The following is a 19,776-nucleotide window of genomic DNA, read 5'->3' as shown; positions in this document are numbered from 1 at the left end:
CAGGAAGGTTGCTGCTTGCTGTAGATATTCCAGATTTTCTGGTGAAGAACATTCGTACACTACAGAACGGTCCTGGTAATTTTTTCCATCTGTATGCAAAGAGGACAACCAGAGGATCAGGCCCAGCCTGGGTTTATGAAAGGCAGGTCCTGCTTGAACAGCCTGTTCTCCTTCTATGCCCAGGTGACCACCCTAGTGCATGAGGGAAAGGCTGTGGGTGGTGTCTGCCCGGAGTTTGCAAATGCCCTTGACCCGGGTTCCCAGAGCGTTTTGGTGGCGGAAGCGGCTGCTCACGGCTTGGGCGGGTGCACTTCTGCTGGGCTGAGAGCTGGCTGATGGCCGGGCGCTGGGAGCGCTGCGGGTAGAGCTACATCCAGCTGGGGCCAGCACCAGTGCTGCTCCCCAGGGAGCAGGGAGTGTTCATTGTCTTCAGGGTGGGTCTGGACAGGGCTTTGAGGGCACCCTCATGCCATTGGCACATGGCACTGAGCTGGGTGGCAATGTTGATCTTCTGGAGGTCAGGAAGGCTCTGGAGAGGGATCTGCACAGGCTGGATCCATGGGCTGAGGCCAAGGGTGTGAGTTTCAACCAGGCCTGCCCTTAGGTCACAGCAGCCCCCTGCAGCTCCAGGCTGGGCACAGGGGCTGGAAGGCAGCAGGAAAGGCCCTGGCGGTGCTAGTGGCAGAGGCTGAACATGAGCCCAGGTGCGGGGCAACAAGGCCAAGGGCACCTGGGCTGTCACTGTCCCTGAAGGTGTTTAAAAGACGTGCGTATTTGTCTATATATGCATATTTGTCACTTAGGGATATGGGTTAATGATAGGCTTGGTAGTGCTGGTTCAGTGTTTGGACTTGATGATCTTAAAGGTATTTTCCAAGCTAAACGTTTCAGTGATTCCATATTTCTCCTGTGCCAGACTCTAGATATGCTTGGTGTTACCTGGGACTCTCCCAGCTGCAGTCTGAGCACACTGATGTCCCCTTTCTTGCACTGTGTGGCTTGGGGGATTCATGGTATTGCAGAGAGACCCTGAGAAGGGTCTTTTGGCAATTCTATGTGGCAGGAGGCAGAGCAGAGTGATTGAAATTGGGCTTTAACTCTTTAGATGATGGTTTATTAGTGTTTGAAGCTGGAGCTCTGGCCAGGGTGTAACAATGTGACACAAACCTATTCACAAAGCTCTTGCCAGTAAAATTATTTGCAATGCAAATATGTGTTTGGATACTGAGTACTGTCTTTGCTCAGTGTGTTCTGTTTCTGGTGACAAGCTCGTTGGGGAAAATGAGACATGGCTGTAAACAAGGAAGGACTTTGAAGTTCACCTCCCACCTCTCTGATCACTAGAGGTAGCTGTTCTTCGGCATTCCACTATTGAGAGCTACCTTAATCTGGGAGAATGTGGCAAAGACTCATTGGCTGGCGTGGCACAGCCAACAGGCATCATGAGAGAGGACCAACCATTGCTAACTATAGAGGATGCTCACTCCTTCTGTAACAGCAGAAACATATTTTTAACAAAGATTTTGTTTCTTGAACTTCACTTTTTCTTCCAAGGATGGGAGGAAAACTGCTTGATAAAGCCCTGCTTTGCAAGTCCACATTGTGCTCTAATAAATCAACAAGTAAACCCATTAACAATTACAGATACTGTCTTCTGAGCTCCTGTCTGAGGTGCCATTCTGCCACAGCTCATTCCTGCTCAGCTCTCCCTTTTCCATTACTATACTTATTCCCAAGGTGGGAAGCTGTTTTATTTTCTGCCACAGCCTCAGTGCATCAGTACCTTCATTTTATGGCAGTGTCTCTTCATAGTAGGTTTGAAATGGACAAGGCACTTGCTTCTCAGTGATGAAGTGGTTTTTAATTCTCATTTGTCCTTTCTATGTTCAGAAATGGCAGTGTTGTATGAAACAACCTCCAAAGATTTAAAGTTATCAATAGCTGGTGGTTCCTGTTGTTCTCTGCCCCATATTGAATGTTCATTGATGCTGGAATTGTTGCTGGATTTTTGTTTCATCACTGATTTCCATCATATATAATTTAGAGCCCCTGAGTATGTTTCTCTTTAATATTTCAATTGTATATGAAAATGAAAGTAAAGTGTTGTTTGTGCTGCTTAGAAGCTTGTTCTTATTTTCTTTTTTTTAGCTTTATCAGCAAAGTTGTGTGCAATGTATTGATTGAGGCTTACCAGCTCTTTCAACTAATGCATTGAACCTTTCAGTTTTATTCTCTTGGTTTTATTTAGGCTCAGGTTACAGGTAAAATTTGAGTGTATTTATCTTTCAAAATGATATTGGATAGCATTAGGTTGGATCATTTTTTAGTGGATGAAATCTGTTAAGAGCATAGCACTTACTTGTATATTGCACATTTCCCAACCTTTTGATTGCTGCCAAACTACTTTTAAAACTGTTCAGAATGCAAAATTAAAAGTGCAACATTTTCAGTAAATGCCATACTTAATATATAGTGTGATAAGTAGTTAAAGACATTTTTCATAACATGGGATCTTTATTTTCTTATCGCACAAGGACTAAGTGAATATTATAGTGTATTTCCTTCAGCCTATTTGATCTCCCTGTGCACATATTTCTGCTGGCACTCAGGTAGTGTTGGCTGCTTGCTGCAAAAAACAGCCACAAAGTAAACAGAGCTCAAAGCATCTTTTTTTGGAGCTTCTGCAGAGTATGTATGCACTCGTGTGTTTTAAACAAAACCTGCACTTTTAAGTTTTTGCATGCACAGTAACCTTCTTCCCTCTGAAAATTTCCTGAAACATGGATAAGAATATCCAGAGGCTCCCAGTACACATTGCCCATACATTATCAGAGACTTTTCAGAGCACTGCTGTTGTGCTGCTTATGGTGGATTTAACAGACATGTTTTAAAAGCTGGTTTGTCCTGGTCCCTGTAGCCTCTATCTCCCAGTATGGCTTAAAATTTGACTAATTTAAGAGAGACAATTTTTTTTTTTTTTTTTTTTTTGACATGCTTGCAAATGCCATGGGATTACCATGATGGTTTAATGAAAGCACATTCTGTTGGACATCTGTCAGCTTTTGGGTTTGGACTTGGCCAGTATGGGATGCATGAAGTGATCGTGTTTGACCGCGCAATATACAACACAAAATTCCTTTCTCCTTTTTCTCGGGGTGGTGTAAATCAGACATAGCTCCTGTGCCCTGCTGCTCCATCTGCTGTTCTCCTCTCCTGATCACTCGGGGCACAAGTAGTTCTGCTGAGGGATTTCATGGGATTCCCCCAAAGTCAGAGAATGTTTTAGTCGGCACCTGCTCCGCTGACACAGGCTTAGCGTCTTTAGGCAAGGAGAAGTAGTGGGCAGGGATCATGGCATGCCCAGTTATTGCCATCCTCTGCCTTCAGTGGTGTGGTTCTCTGGCTTTGTTGAACTGTCGGAGTTCAGTTGGGCGGTGTGTGAGGGGACAGGTGTTTCTGAGCCTGGATTAGCAGAAGGACCACTGGGAAGCATTGAGGCTCTTCTCAGCCAAATTGCCATGCTCAGCATGACCGAATGATGTGCCAATATGGATAAGCCTTCAGCTTTGTGGCTGTCGGGCCGGAGCGTTCATTTGGTTTGGTTTGGTTTCTTCCGCTCAGTACCTTGGGTTTAGGTTTTGTCGCTGTGTGCCTTGCAGCAGCTCTTGCATGTTAGTGCCCACCTGAGGTTTCCTGAGTGTAGCAAAAACATGTGTTATATTTAATTTGCTGTTGTTACGGATCAATGTAGAAGTGCAGCAGTAACCTTAAAAAATCATGAGCTGGAGTTTGACAGCCTTAAGCAAGCAAAACTAAGCCCTGGTTCTGCAAACTCATTTCAGTTCCAAGTATCCTCTCTTATGCCTTCTGTGTAGGAAATTACTTTTCCATAATTCATAATTTAATTTCTTTTTGTAATTACAGAAGAAACCTTGCCTGGAATATTTGCTTTGCCTTTTCTGCTTAGCTTTCCCATTCTCATTCTTTTATGATTTTGATTTTGCTCTTATTAACGTTCTTTGCAGACACAGTGTCACATCAGCTCCATGCTTTAGGTAATATGGTTTACTACAGCATCCATTTTCTCTTAGGCTATAAGCACAATCTGATATAAAGCTTTTTCATGTATAGTTGCTCTTGTGTTTTTTTTGGATCCCAATAATGTGGTTTTGTTCAATGATTATTTTTACTTGTTTTTTAATATAGAATATCGTCATGTGATTGAACAGTTATTTTGTCTGCTTCAGAAGACATACTCTAAGTAAAAATGAGCATATGGCACCCTTGAATATCCCTGAAAAACATGAGTTTAAATGTATACTTTGTGTGTGAAAATTTTAGTAAATTAACAATGGAGGTTTCCAGCCTTTGTTTTTAGGCAATGCTTGTGGCAGTCTGGAAGCATGGCACTCTGAAGTCTCTTACAATACAGCAAGTGTGTTGCTGTGTGTTATTTGGTTTCATATTGTATTTCATTTTAATATTGGGTTTTATAATGGCTTGTTCTGTACCCACCCTGTTCCCCTGGAAAACGTATCCCGAAGTTTGTCCCTGCCCATCTCCCACATTGTTCCCTTCCTGGAATTTAATCCAACCCTGTTCCACTCCCACCTTATCCCTGATTGGGTAGTGGCTTGTCCCTGCCCTTGGCCCCTTCCCTGGATATAAGCCAAAGCCACATGTGGTCCAGTATCTTGGTTCGGGGAGTGGGACTGGGCTCTGGGTCCAGGCCTAGGTCTGGGGCAGCACCACAGAAGAAAGACTGAATAGAGCCTTGGTTTCACTCCCCGGATCAAGTGCAGACCTTCCTTTGCCATCAATGGGGTTTCGCTCTCTCTGCTAAGGGAAAGGTTCTCGGCTGCTCCTGGCTTTTGGAACCCTGAGAGAAATTCTTCCAACTCTGGTTTGTCTCTCCAGCTAGGCGGGGCGAGAACGGAGCCAGGAGCTCTGTAAGAGAAACAAGCCGCACTAATGCAACTGAAAGTGTATTTATTTACATACAAAAGATGATGCCAAATTGAAGTACACTTTCAGCACTGGGCCTTTTAATGTGTTTTATACTTTTGTAAATGATTGATAATTGAAGTGATTCCACTTCTTTCTCCCCCACAAACAGATATAAAATTCTCCTTGTGATTTTAGAATAGGGAGGTCAAGATATCTTTTGGTGGAACAGGAGTGGAGGAGAGGGCTTACAACAGAGGGCTTCTATTCTGCTATACTGTTCCTAGTATGATAGCAAGTATTTTATTCAAAGTAAATGTATCTGGTAAGTATTACATTATCATTGTTCTCAGAATTATGCTCCCAATTTTACTATATGTTGAAGTCTCCTTTCACAGAACTTACTAACAGTATTTATGTATCAAATTAATATAAAATATGCTTTCTTTATTTGGAATGCATAAACACGGCTCTCAAAAGTAAATTGAGAGGTTTGTACACTTGCTGTTTTGAGCCTCTCATCAGATCAGCAGTTTTGGCAGCTCTTTCAGTCCAAAGTGGGTTTATAACGTAAGCTAAATACATATTCATCTGACATATTCATCTGTATTTATTTTTCATATGTTTGTGTGAGGATTGTGATGCGTTTGCAGGATGTATCTGTGTGTGGTGAAATGCACAGATGCACGTAGAGCAATAGCGACAGCTCTTGGCGTGGCAGGAACACGGTGAGATGAGGAGGTTTTTTTGGCACCGGTCGTGTCCCGCAGCAGGACAGGACGCACAGCAGCACAGCAAAACACATGCTGAACTCTGCGCATTCTCCCCAGCAGTGCGGCTGCAGGGGCAAGGATCACTGTCCCCACTGTTGGCAGTCTGTCCACGGCTCCCGAGGGCACTCTGAGTATGGCGAGCTGAGCCTGCTCAGCTGCTGGCAGGGGCTGTCCTGCACCAGCTAGAGCCTTTAGAGAGTCCTCCCGGGCATCTGGGACTGCAGCTCTGCGTGGCTGCTGGGTGCCACCTGCGGTTCCACTGGCACTGCCATTGAATGCCGGGGCCCCCGGGAAGAACCAGGAGGTGACTGGCTTTTGGCAGGGTGGCACTTCGTCAGTAGTTACATGAGAAACTTCAACACTATCTGCCAGCTAATGAATGAAAGTGGTAACTGGCTGCGCCTGCTAGAACAAACACAAGCACTTGCAGAGAATAAAGGAGACTTCCTTAGCAGTAAACGGTCGTGGAAGTGGCAGTGTGGGTGGGCTTTGCCTCCGGGCTGCCCTTGTTACTCCTGTTCAAGCCCCCATCGAGTGGTGAGAGTTACTGCGATGGTGGTGAGGAGGAGGGAGGGAGATCGCAGAGCAGGCACTGTGGTTTTCCTAAGGAAACATTTTGGATCTTACACGCTGGGCTATAGAATGTGCCCACTTCTAGGGTACACAAACAGCAGATCTCTTAAGACCTTGATTACAGGTCCACACAACCAGAATATTTCTTTAATATAAGTAGCTCTTACATGCATTTCTATAGAAGTGCAAACTATATATGTTTGATCTTTCATGTACATTACAGCTAGGGAACTGTATTTATGAAGATACTACTTAACCTTTTGCTTTTAATCTTCTGCCTGTATTTTTAACATTTCTTAAACTTCACAAGAAATTCAGTAGCACACATTTACAGCAAGAACAGGCTACTCATTAGATTTCAGCCAAGTATTTAATTTATTTCATTGAAAGTTGAAGGATTTAATATAAATCTTAATGGAAAAAAGTTCTGAGCTCTATAATATTTTTGCTTTACCCAACCTAATTCCTAGTGACTTTTCTACTGATTCTGTTCTAGTTATGTCTAGGAGTCTATTTTGTCTTTTCCTTTTTTTGATGTATTCCTCCATGGAGCTGATGAAAATTACATGAAAATTTAGGTTCATTTATAGTAAATGAATTCCTTGGCTAACTGGAGATGTGAATAGTTAAAAAAAAAACTATTCATGAAACTGCATTTTTAATTTAGACAAAAATTCTCTACAACATTTAAGGTAAAAGTCCTGCAGAAAATGAGCTTCCAACATGAAGTATGATTGCTATGTTGGAATGTCAGAAATATGCCTGCTGAGTTTGAATGTTTCTGCAGGCATATCTGGGGCTTTTTTGTTTAAAAATAAGTAGGGGAAAAGCCCAGGGAATTTCTGCATAGGATTGCAGAGGAATGTGCCCTGAATAGCAGACTCTCCTGATCTCAAGCAGGATTCTGCAGATCCCAGCCCCGCAGGAGACTGTAATTTTCGGTTGTCTTCCCTGCATGCCATCACATACAGCCTCCCTTGTTCCATTTGGTAGCTGCTACTTTAACAAATTGAGGGCTTTTTTTTTTTTTCTCTCTTGTAGTACAGGAACCCAGGGCCTTCAGGCTTGTGCTGCTCTAATCCAACGGCCCAAGTGATGCACTGATTTCTCACTCTCCAAATCCATCTACTGAGTAAATGGCTCAGCAAGGGCCCCTTTCTGGCGTAAAAGCATCATTCAGGTGCTCTTCTACCAACTCTTTTGTGTTCATTCTCACACAAGTACTAGCAACAGAAACTTTCTGAACTAGAGTAGGTCTTCTCTAGCTAACAATAGTGAATTTTTAAATAACAGTTGAATATTTGAACTGTTGAGTCATGAGATTCTAGGAATACCACCTTGGAGCTGTTTCATCGTGTTGCTGTAAATAGGGGTATGTTTTGTTCAGGAGTGGCTGAATTACCCAGTGAGGTGATGGCATCAACTGCCATTTGCTGTGATGATCCCCTGAACCTCCTGTGCTCCTCCCTCTTACATTACAGTCCTCTGCACAGACTGGGGAAGCATCAAAGGAATTCACACAGTCTGGACTCACTATACGTGCAGGATGCTGGGTAGTGTTCAGCTGAATGTTTTGTAAACTTTAGAATTTAACTTAATCCTCTCCCTAAAAGCTGGGCTTTCATTCACTGCACATACTGAAGTGCCTCCCAGCCTCCTAGATTCACATATTGCATCACAGCATGGTGTTAAATTAAATTAATTACTCTGGATTAGAAAGGGATTAACTAATACAATTAATACATAATTAAATGGAATTACATTTTTTCGTCTGTTTGGGGTTTCAGCATTTAACTTTTATTTAGAATTACAGTTTTGAACAGAGCCACATCCGTAGTGTGTGTGTTATTTAAAATTACCAAGCTCTGTCTGGTTCAGAGCTGAAGTCCGGGATAAGTAGCTGTTTTCTAAGGTTTCTGTCTGTAGGCCAGGTTCTGTCATGGGTCCACCCGTACTTATCTCAAATCTCAAGCTGCTTTCTTTGTGGGAACAGCCAAAGAAATGTTAAAATTATGTGGGATTGAAAATCAGGGAAATCAAGCTTCTTTACCCATCCAATGGGATAGAAAAGTGTGCTTGGTTTCCTGCTAAAAGAAGTGTCGCAGCATGTCTGTTCTATGAGTGATCATGAACAGTATCATAGAGATTTACCCAGACTAATGACGGTCTCAACACAGCAAACTTCTTAATTTTCCTGTTCTACCTTCCTTACCTCTCCATGGTACTCTTTGATACGGTGGAATTACAAGGAGAAAGCGTAGGGGTACTAGATGGTATGGAGTGGCTGTGAGGATTTGGAAGGTTTTTTTTAGGAATGCAATTCTTTAGTTACCTGTCGCAGTGTCCCTCTCGCCTAGCAGGCATTGACCACAGGCTAGCTCAGTTTTTGCACTGCGGCAACATGGATCGGTCGGGGTCACAGGCAGGGCGAGTAACCTCCTCCCGGTGGGTTTTTGGTTCCCCACACTGGCGGATGGACCTGATGGCGTCACGACTACAGCGGCGGAAGAAGGGTCGACTCTCTTTGAGCAGGGTTAAACGTGGTTTATTAGAGGGGAGTCTGGCAAGGAGCTCCGCCTCAGAACCTTGCTGCCCGGAGAGAGCCCAGATCAAAGCCCTGCAGCAGCTTATAAATGGGGGAGGATCCAGGGGTGGCGACCAGAGAGAGCCCAGATCAAAGCCCTGCAGCAGCTTATAAACGGGGGAGGATCCAGGGGTGGCGACAACGGGTCAGCCAATCAGGGAACATGGGGGTGTAACAGGGAGTGTCAACTTCTAAACAATGAACGAATCACAAGAGGGGAGGAAGGGATTCCCCAGGCACCAGCCTATCACTTGATGCCTCTCCTGGATCTTCCCAAAATCCAGGGAAGGGTCCTGAAGTGACAGACAGGGTGACCAAGAGGAGAGAGGGGGGATTGACAGGGGCAGGTGGAGGAGAGGAATGATTGACAAAAAATGACTGGTTATATAACTAACTCACAGGGGGGAAACCATTACAGAAAACAGGGGGTACAGTGGAATGAACCATTACAAAAAAATCTTATAAAACTTACAAAAATAACTTAATAACTTAATGAAACAACTCTTGCACCACCACAGTTACCCTATATATTTTTAAATATATATTATTTGTATATGTATTTATAATGCTGTTTGAGTGCTGTTGCACTCCTCTTAAGTCTGCGGGAATCTATTTGTGTAGCACACTATGCATTAAAATACCACCTCAAGAGCTACAGTAAGCTTGTGTTTGATTCCTTGAAAAATGCAGGATGTGCCTTTGCTGTGCCACTTTGGAAACTGCACTAATTCAGTCTGTCCCTAGGTATGGCAGAATGTGAGTGGCTTGGTGCTGGACATTTTTCCCTATTTATGGCTGCTGTTTAAGACTATAACTTTCAGATTTAGAGTACAGCTAAGACTTCTAAACAATCCGGATGAGAAGGATTGTCTCAGCAACTCTACTATATTTTATTTTGAATTTTCTTCTCCCTCCATCCCCTTCCTCTTGCTCATAGCAGCATATAATCTCCAAGCAATTTATATGATAGTTCATCATAGGAAAGTCTTATGCTGCTGCTGTAGAATGAGATTTTTCTCCAGCTAATTTTCTATTTTCCTGCTGTAAAACTGCCAGGATGCTTAGGTGAAAGGTAGATGGATATTCAATTAAAAACTTCCGTACTAGAAACTTAGAAAATTGCTTCTTAGTAAAAGGCAGATTAGCCTCAAGTATACTTCTTGCTCTCCGTTCAATAGTATTGCTCTGTTTCTACTTATGTTTGCCTTTCCTTCCTGCATCAACTGTGAATGACAGTAACATGTGATTAAAAAAAAAATAATGTCATTTTTACTCCCTGCTGCTTCCTCCGATAGGCCTGGAGTTGAAATACAAACCAAAATAAAGTACTACTGGCCTTTAAGGTTTCTCTATCAAGTTTTAAGGCTGCCGTATTTAAATATGAAGTGCCTGTGGCGTTTGGTTTTTCCATTAAAAGTAGTAAGTGATGGTTGTATTTGCTCTGCAACACACTGGTTATGACACATGCACTTCCCTCCATATAAGTAGTAGCAAAGTATGGGTGTTTTTTCAGGATCACCTTGGAGTTATGCATTTTCTAATATTCCCAATGTGAAAAAGTAGGAGAAAAACTGATATAAGGAGATATTTGTCTTACGTATCAGAAAGAAACAATAAAAATCTAGAATAGTGTAGGTTGCTTGTCTTCTCTTATGACTGGATCCCAGTCACTTTCAAGAGAATTTATTATCCCAGGGATAAAGATCCCAGCTCCTCTGTCCAGGAGGCAACCTGGCCACCCTGCACACCTTCAGCTGACTGACACCAGTGTTCTGGAGAGTGGATTAAAATGAGTAGTATTATGCATATTCCAGCAACATAATTCTCTCTGAGATATTAGGATTAATTGGAATATGCAAACTTCAGTGTTTCAGTGTTTTTTCTAATAATTAAAGGGTTATGCATTCTAAATTCTGGGGTTTTTAGGATGTGTCATGTGTGCTTATGTGGAAAGAAATTTGTTTTGCATTACAAGCTATAAGTAACTGAATGCCAAAAAAGGGTTGTGCTGAGAGGCTTTAAATTCTAGGCTGTTCCTTCATATTGATTGGAAGAGGGAAATTGACACAGGAAGGAGAGCCCTTAGTACTCCAGTTGTAGCAGTGCAGGTTGAGGTAATTAATTTCTTATGAGGTACTTCACATCTCACAGCATTAGATCCATAGGGAGTATTCCATGAGGGCTTGAAGAGGAGGAAAATGACAATCTCATATTGAGGCTGTTAAGGAAAAAAACCCTGTCTATAATGAGAAACAGTTCCACATGAAAGAGTCCTTATTTGCTCACTTGCATATGATTTTCCATACCCCTTTTTAAAAAATATGCTTCCCTGTGTATCACAGAAATAGGTTTTCTTGAGCCAGGTGTCTTTAAAAGAATCACACTGGGGTGGGTGTGTTAGAGTAGGGAATCTGTGTCACCGAGTGGAGGTAGTGATTTTCAACTTAAAGTACTTGTGGTTTATTAATTTGTGTTTCCTATATTTAAAAAAAAAAAAAAAAAGTTAATAAATGTACTTCTAAATTAATTTCCCTTTCCAGGCTTTTGATGTACAGTAAAAATAGGCTTTGAAATGCTGTATGAAAAGGCCTGGGAGCTTTTACCTTTTCAAAGGAAAAATGTCAGAAATGTCAGGTTCCGCCTTAACTGCCTTGTCAGAGGATTCCTTCCTAAATGTTCATGTAAGAGATTTCTTAGGCAGTGAATGGTGTGCATATAATTGTTCATGCGTTTAAATAGTTCCATCTTCAGTGAGGTTACTTGTGCTCCAGGAGTTCTTCCTATTCACTTCCAGGATGGGGAACCAAGAGGTTTTTAAAACATTTTGTTTGAAAGCGTGAGACATACTTGAAAAGAAGAATTGTAAACAACCAGTTCATTTCGGAGTTCCAGCCCAACACAGACTTGTCCACTGAGTTCCACAGGTTTGGAGAAGATCATTGTTTTGTTCTGGTGTATTTAACGAGACATGGCACCTCCAACAAGTAATCTTGGTTTTTACTTGGACATTGCACTTCGAGGGACAAGCTGAAAATTTGAAGGGCAAAATAATATTTAAATTAATTCTGCATTTGAGGGACAAATCCCAGGGCCTAGTAGTATCCAGACTGGTACAAAGGAATACAAGGAGGTTCTACCCCATACTTGGCATTTCTCACATAGCCAAACAGTCACCTGGGATTTTTTTCTCTCTGTGTGACCTTCATGGTGAAAAATCCTTTGTTCCCTCCTAGAAAAGAATGTAGGCAGTGCTATTAGTTTTATTTAGTTACTGATGGCTGAAGCATGGTGTTAACTAATTCTGGCAGCTGTGAATCAACTGGGATAAGTGAAGACCGCAACAGGATTGAAATGGATCTTCCCTTATAAAGGCTTATGGGCTTCTTTGGGGCTTTTTTGAGGCAGATCCTTGTAGATGTTTTTATTTCGTTGAGTTCCACAACAGGATATGAAAGATCAGGGTTTCTATAAGGTGTGTATGAAAAAAAAAATCTTGTCATTGCACAAAAAAATGAGGTGTGGAAATGTCTCAAGTAATGACAAAATTGTTTCATCATTCATCAAAAAAATTGTAAAATTGCATTTTATACAATTTTCTTATAGTCTTATGGTTTTGATTAGAATTCACAGTGACTTTATAGCTCAAAAGAAGAACCATTTTTAAATTCCATATGCAAAAAAAATCATAATATGTTACATGCTAAATTGTAATAACAGACATAAAATGCTTGATGTCTCTATAGAGGCTGAGACTTTGCTTTAATGACCTACCTAAGTTGTGTGAGTGTTTGTTTTTTGTTTTTTTTTTAAATTGAAGTGCAATGTACAGGACCCTCTAATTGCTGAGCGTAGGATTATTTTCAGTCAACACATGAGCTGAAGCAGTCCGTCATTTAATTAGAGCTCTGACATTTATTAAGTTATTATAGTATTGATTGGTGTTTATCTTTTAGCTTGGCTTCTTTTTTAATATTTCCATAGAGAACTGATTTAGATAAGTGTGCTGATCTTTTTTTAACTAAAACTGTTCTTGGATATGTAGAACTGTATCAAAAGCTGTTTATCAAAAAGTCATGGTACAGCTGCTGGAGACAATTGACAGAGGGCAGGTTTAGATAGATACGGGGAAGAAATCCTTCCCTGTGAGGGTGGGGAGGCCCTGGCACAAGGTGCCCAGGGCAGCTGTGGCTGCCTCTGGATCCCTGGGAGTGTCCATGGCCAGGCTGGATGGGGCTTGGAGCAGCTTGGGATGGTGGAAGGTGACCCTGCCCATGGCAGGGGCTTGGAATGAGATGGGCTTTAAAATCCCTTCCAACCCAAACCATTCTGTCATTGTGGGATGAACAAAGAAAATCATGCTAGTAGATCGGATATTTTTTGTATTTATTCCTCCCAAGACTGTGCAATTACTGTTTGGGAACAGATACATCCCATGAAACAAAACATGTACTTCATTTCTGGCCACAGACCTTTAAGTATCGGAATATTAGCCTAAGTGCTAGAAGAGATTGGGTGATGACTTAAGTAGTTCTGCCCATATTTTCCTTATAATCTACTGATCAGTGCAACTATCAGGTAAACATTCGTGGGCCTTCAGGAGTATCAACACACTGCAATGAAAACTCTTCTCAGGTTATCTTTATAGTCCTTTGTTTAACATCAACTTGACAAAGTCTGGAGCTTAAGGAATTCCTGCAGACTTTCTTGCCACTGGTAACCGTTGGCATGTACCCACAGAGGCTTGGCTGGAGACTTGTTCCTGAGTCCTGCAAGGCTGTGCAGCCGTCATGGTTTGCACCTCTTTACCTTGGGGTGCAGAAGGGTCTGGAGTGCCTGGGAAGGTCACAATCCCCTGCTGGTATAAATAGCTCCATCAGAACCAGTGGGGATATGGCTGTGTGTTTCAACTGAGAATCTGCCTGTACACGTGTCCTGGTTTAAATGGAAATCCAGCAGGAAAGATTTTCTGCACATGTGGTTTTTGAGACATTCAACTAATACTGTTTGCCAGTGTGTGAAATAGACAGGCTTGTATTATTTGCAGTACCCAGCATGTATCTTCGGGCTATCTGGTGTTAATTAAAAATACTTACTTTCACTCAGTGGAATATTAATAACACTATGACTTAGTGCTTGTAAAATGTTTCAGATGTTAAAAATGCATTGAAATAGGAACTGGATGTTGCTTTTAGGATCTATACAAGGGAGCCATTTAGCTGTTACTACATGTATTTTACGTGAAAAAACAGTAGGTGAGTGCAGGATAACTGAAAGGCTCAAATGCCTGATTTTTAAAATCCAGACCCAGAATAATGTGCATAATTTTCCTAGCCCTTTTCCTAATTCAGTCACTCTGTACAAGAAGGAACTATTTCAGGATAGGCTTGCTTGTTTTGAAGTGCAGCAGTCACCAGAAGGATTTAATTGCCAAGCAGATGCAGAGTATTTCAACTGCGGACGTGTGGGTTCCATCACTGGGGATGAGGCAGCTTCTCTCTGCTCAGTGTTCAGGTCACTTTTGGTTTCCCTGTGCCAGCATTTCAACAGACACTTTTAAGGCATTACATCTGCTTTTTTTTTGGTTATTCAAGACCATCATCATCTCGTGTAGCTCTCGGACTGTTAGTGTGAGATCCCAGGTGGAGGTGTGCAGGGTAATACACGCTCCCAGGAGTCCCTCAGATCCCAAGGTACTTGGAACGTTACCTGCCAGAAGGCAGCCTGAGGCCAGTGATGTTCGAGTGTGTTCCCACAGGAGACTTTGCAGCCTGGTGTCCCCTTGACTGGGAAAGACTCCACATGGTTTAGAAGTTCGTAAGTCTTTGTAAATAGGATTTATCCAAACAGTAGTGTGGGGATTTTGACATTTAAATTTGTTTAGAGAAGAATGAGACTCTGAAGTTAGGAGGTTACCTGCAGTCTGGACTTGTCCATATTCTACAGCCTGAAGCTGCATTTGCAGTGCATTGGTAATGTATTTATTTCTTAGGTGTTGCCATACTGTGTGAGCTTTTGTGAGATGTTTACAGCTCTGTAACTGAATTTCCCTGAGCCTGTACTGTAAACATCATGTTTCCACATTCCCTTCTGATGGGAGTCAACTGATGGACTTCTAGTCTGGCCAGTGGGATGGAGAGGTGGTAGCCTTGTTCTCCAATCCCTGGTCATTCTTCAAAACCTATAAAAGCAAGATCTTTGTAAACAATAAAGTGCTTCTTCAGCCTTCATCTCGTGAAGCGTTCATTCGTGTCCTCTAGCGACACTTAGGAAAACCATGATGTGAAGAATAACTTCACTTATAGTTAGATTTGCTTTCTATACACTGACTATTATGTTAAGAATTTGGAAATATAGTATTTTTAACTTGTTCACTGTTCAATATTTTCTGCCATTTGCTGCCTGAGGTTATTTCATATTAGCTGCTTCAAAGATTTAGGTTAGCTTAGAGCCAGTTGTATAATTAGTGGCCACCTTTGAAGTTACAGATTACCAGAGAAAAAATATCCCAATATTTTGCAATGATTTTGTCTTTGTAGAAAAATAGGCTCTAAATATAAAGCTTTGAAAGGATATGCCAGTGCATTTTCGTAGTCTGAAAATGCATAGGCATAAGCTGAGTTGTATCCACAGAGTTTTTCCTGGCGCTGTTTACCTGGCAGTTCAGAAGGGATCATTTTTTTGTCAAGGTTGACAAGAGCTTGCAAAGCATAATAGAAGAATCGTTATATACTTTGGTTCCTGTGCAAGCCTTGGTACAAGAAAAGATGGCATTGCTGTGGAACAAAAGGGAGTATCCACCTCCACGGATTCCTTGGAGGTTTCAAAGGTGAAGTTCAGACCTTTCTCCAAGACCTGTTTTTGATCATCTGTTCCTGCAAAGATCATAGGCAGTTTCAGAGATAGGTCATAGGAGATTTTCTAAATCTCCCTGAAAATACAAGCTCAATTCTTAAAGCAGTTTTTCTGTTCAGTTGATAGAGAATGTGCTAATAATTTCAAGGCATTTATGACATTGCACATTCAGTTTTAATGTAAGAGTTCTTTTCTTGCCACCTCTAGTCTTTGTTTTAATATTAAGCATATTGTCCCGTGCATAGGTTTCTTTAATAAGGAAATTACTCTGATTGAAGTATAACATAGATAACAAGCTTATACTGCTGGGTGCTCTCCAAGATATTACTACTTTCATATTAATTTTAATGTTGTTTATAAAATGAGACAGTCATGTTCATAAGAGAGACTTCCTGGTGTTTGGCAAATGAAGTCCAAATACTGTGGTCAGTGTACCTAGCTATTGCTTAGCATTTATGGGAGTCTGGTTCTTTGTGCTGTAAATGTCATGTGTGCTGACTTTGTGTGAAGCACCACTATTTGTGGTTCTTTCCTTCAGACCAGGGCAGTGAGCAATGCTGCAAGGTAGTGAGCAATGATTGCTTGCTTTAGGCAAAGTTCATCAGGAGTTTTGGATTTTCGTGTAGTTTCTGTACGGACAGGAAAAAAGAATTCAAGCCATCTAGTAGGCACAGAGGTATTATGGTAATATTGTAGGGAAAAAAGGCTGACTGATCCAGGAAAGTGTGAAATACACTTTACAAATAGGTAACAATGATAGAAGCACTTTGCTTATAGGTGGGAAAAAAAAATTGTTTAGAAAGTAAAACTCATTCTCTTCAGACCTTTCAAATGTCTCAAGAACTCAGTCTTCTAGATGCTGAGGATGAATGTGCTGTGGAATGAAGAGATTGCCACTTCATGGACTGTCACTAGAGGACACGAAGAGGAAATGATACACACTTTTTGATTCTAAGAAGGCGGCCAAAGAAGAACTTTATTATTTATAAAGACCTTGCTTTTATAGATTCTGAACAATGACCAGGAATTGGAGAACAAGGTTACCACCTCTCCATCACACTGGCCAGGCTAGAAGTCAATCAGTTGACTCTTACCAGAAAGGACTGTGGAAAACATGATGTTTACAGTATACACCATGAGAATTCAGCTACAGAGCTGTAAACATCTCACAAAAGCTCACATAATATGGCAACAATGGACAGTGTTTGCATTGCAGCATCTTGGATATTTTGAAACTCATCCATTCTCTTTTACAGAAGGAAAATAATGAACACTGCAGACAAAAGCATAACCAAACTGCATTGTGGGCGCCTGAATTTATACATTGTTTGTAGAGAGAGAACAGTTTTTCACATGAATAGAATATTAATGGATTGCCATAAATATTGTTGTTGTTGTTATTACTATTACTAATAATCATCATCATCACTGTTATCGCAATTCTATTCATATTGTTGATTATGCTGGGAGTATTACAGCAATTCAGAATTTAAGAAGTGTTCCTGTGTACAGCTTCTAAAGCATATGTTCTGATTCAGCAAATGATGCTTAACATCAGAAACTGGCTTTCTGTGAATGTTGTGGTACTGGCTCTTGAAATGTATGAAAAATTTGAAAAACCCCTCATCATGTAGGATTAACCAAATGCTCTGATGCACTGGGGACTCAAAGATTGTGCTTGCTGAGGGATCCCAGACAACCAGTGATTGTTTTCTGTCTCGTTGATTGCAGACTGACAAGACAGAGAGAAGCGATGCCTTGAATGTTGCCATAGACGGTATGTGCAAGAAGACCAGAGACCTCCGCAGACAGGTGAGCACCTGGACAAATAACACGTAGAAAAAGGTCTTGAGGGATTCTTTTCCAATTTGCTATTTTCAGTTTATGCATTTTGAAAATAAGATTATTTTTTTCCATAATAAAAATGTCTTGAAGACAATTGCACCATTCCACAGAGTATTTACATACCAGTTTTCAAAGCTCTGGGAGAAAACCCTACCAGATGATATTGTCTGGATATATATCTGTACACATGCATATCTAAATATATTTGCTGTAGATATATATCAATAATCTACTCTGACCATCAAGATTTGTTTAATTTTCCATAAGCTATAGTTATTACTGGTTGTTGGAACAGACACCTTGAAGGAACTACTGAGTATGTGTGGGTCTTAACAGCTGTGAGACCTCTTACCATACAAGAGGGTCCTTGGAATGTCCAGTCCACAGTCTACTCCCCCATTTTACATCCCAGCATCCTAAAACTAATGTGAGACATGGACCAGAATCCACAACTTCAGTGAAGGGCAGAAGGTTAGCAGTAGACATCAGCTGTGTTTACACCCTTTCTCTGCAATAAATACCTTTGAGAAAAAGTGCAAATTATGCTGGAAGTGTGTAATATGCCCTTTTAAGAAAGAAAACCCCTAGAAAGTCAGTAGTTCTTTCAGCCAGGCTGCCCAACCAAGTGCATGAAAATTTACAGCTACACAGAACATGAGCACATCTCTTTCATCCTGTCTCCAGCTCAGGCTGTTTATCAACTCCCTGGTGGCAGACTATCCCACCCAGCTTTGTGTTCAGTTTTACAAGCCAGCCTGTGCTTCAAGATGAGGAATAAATTCCCTCCTGCTCCCCTAATCAGACAAGGAAGCCTTGAAAAATTAGAAGAATATAATATAAATACAGTGTTTACAACTAAGTAGCTATTCAGTTTCTGCTTACATTCTGTTCAAAATGTGTTCAGTGCAGAGACCTGCATCACCACTTCAGTGTGTTTAGGAATCCTTCCATTCATTTCCTTCCATGAATTAATTAAACTCCAGCTTAAAACACTTTATTGACTCTGTTACAGCGGTTAAAAGCTGTTAACTAATTCAATTTGTGTCTTTCTGTAAACCTTTGGAAAATGTTCAGGCTGAATGTAACATGCCCAATTTGTAGTCAATCTAAAACCAGTAATTTTCTCTTACCAGAGCAGCTCTGTGCTTCTTGACATTTTTTTCCACTGGAAAGCATTTATGAGAAATATTTTATCTATTTTCTCCAATTCTATGTTCATACATATGAATTGCATAAGAATTGTTTTAGGAGGAGTGCTTACTGCATGCCTAATTCCTGGTCTGGGAGACATGAAATTGTGAGTTTTGTGCCTGCAGATACTGCAGTAGAGTCTTACTTGTTTCCACTTACAAACATTTGTGGTTCTGTCTCCCAGCAATTTTACAAGAAACATGAAAATGGTTGTTTGCTCTGCTCTTACAGCATTTATAATACTTTATTTTTTAATGATACTGTGTACCTTTGCTGGTGTTGTGTCAGGCGCTCTCAATGGATTCAGGGCTGTGGTGTGCAGCGTACTCTGCTTTCAGTCATGGCTGGGACTGCCTGTGCAGAATTGGGGTTAAAGATGAAACCTGACAAAGCTGCATTTTTAAAATCTCTTCAGTAGCACCCAATAAACCAAACCATCAGAGAGGTGCTGTCCCAGTCCGCAGCCAGGCTGTGGGTTATGCCATGGGCCCCTTTGGAACACCTTTGCACACCGCAGCAAGGGGAGTGAAGGCAGGCTTGTGTCTGGCAAGACTGAAGGCAAAAGAAGCTGTCCCCAGAACAGGGTATTCTCGGAGCTGGAAAATCTCTTAGGCTTTTCAAGGGGAGTTACTTGCATTCATTTCAGGGGCTTGGCCAGTGCTTGCAGGGATTTTAAATGTTCAGCTTTGTTTTGATTTTTACTTGTATTGTGCTGGAGATGTATGTGTCATTTCTGTTTGTGCAGTTTTACCTGGATCACTGCTGAGGAGAGCTGTGTGAATATTTAGGAAGGAATTGCTTATTCATTCCAATTTGTAATTACGTGTAATTACATCAAACTCTGTTCTTGCCTCCCAGTTCTTTCCCAGTGTAGCATGAATGGACTGCACAGATGTTTCTCCTGTGGTTGCTCTGCAGTTCTGGCTGGTTAGTTGCTGTAATAAATGTTATTCCTGGTGAAGTTCTTACATTTCTATGTAACTTCTTTGTCACGGGTAACCGTTTGTGGACACA

General features: G+C 41.3%; 1 protein-coding gene across 7 annotated transcripts in view; it reads left to right on the top strand.

The window, feature by feature from the left end:
• CTNNA3 (catenin alpha 3) overlaps window positions 1-19,776 on the top strand; it is a 444,137-nt gene that overhangs the window by 243,344 nt on the left and 181,017 nt on the right. For 6 of the 7 annotated variants that reach the window (XM_058421605.1, XM_040071771.2, XM_040071769.2 and 3 more), the window contains one exon: window positions 17,458-17,538. In XM_058421605.1, the coding sequence (XP_058277588.1) occupies window positions 17,458-17,538 (81 nt within the window). Of the gene's footprint in view, window positions 1-17,457; window positions 17,539-19,776 lie in introns of those variants that run through there. The other variant, XM_058421609.1, reaches the window with a different exon arrangement.

This window comes from Hirundo rustica, chromosome 8 (assembly GCF_015227805.2).
Source record: "Hirundo rustica isolate bHirRus1 chromosome 8, bHirRus1.pri.v3, whole genome shotgun sequence".
NCBI classification, from domain to species: Eukaryota; Metazoa; Chordata; class Aves; order Passeriformes; family Hirundinidae; genus Hirundo; species Hirundo rustica.
Note: the sequence above shows the minus strand (reverse complement) of the source record. Positions and strands in the feature narration are given on the sequence as shown.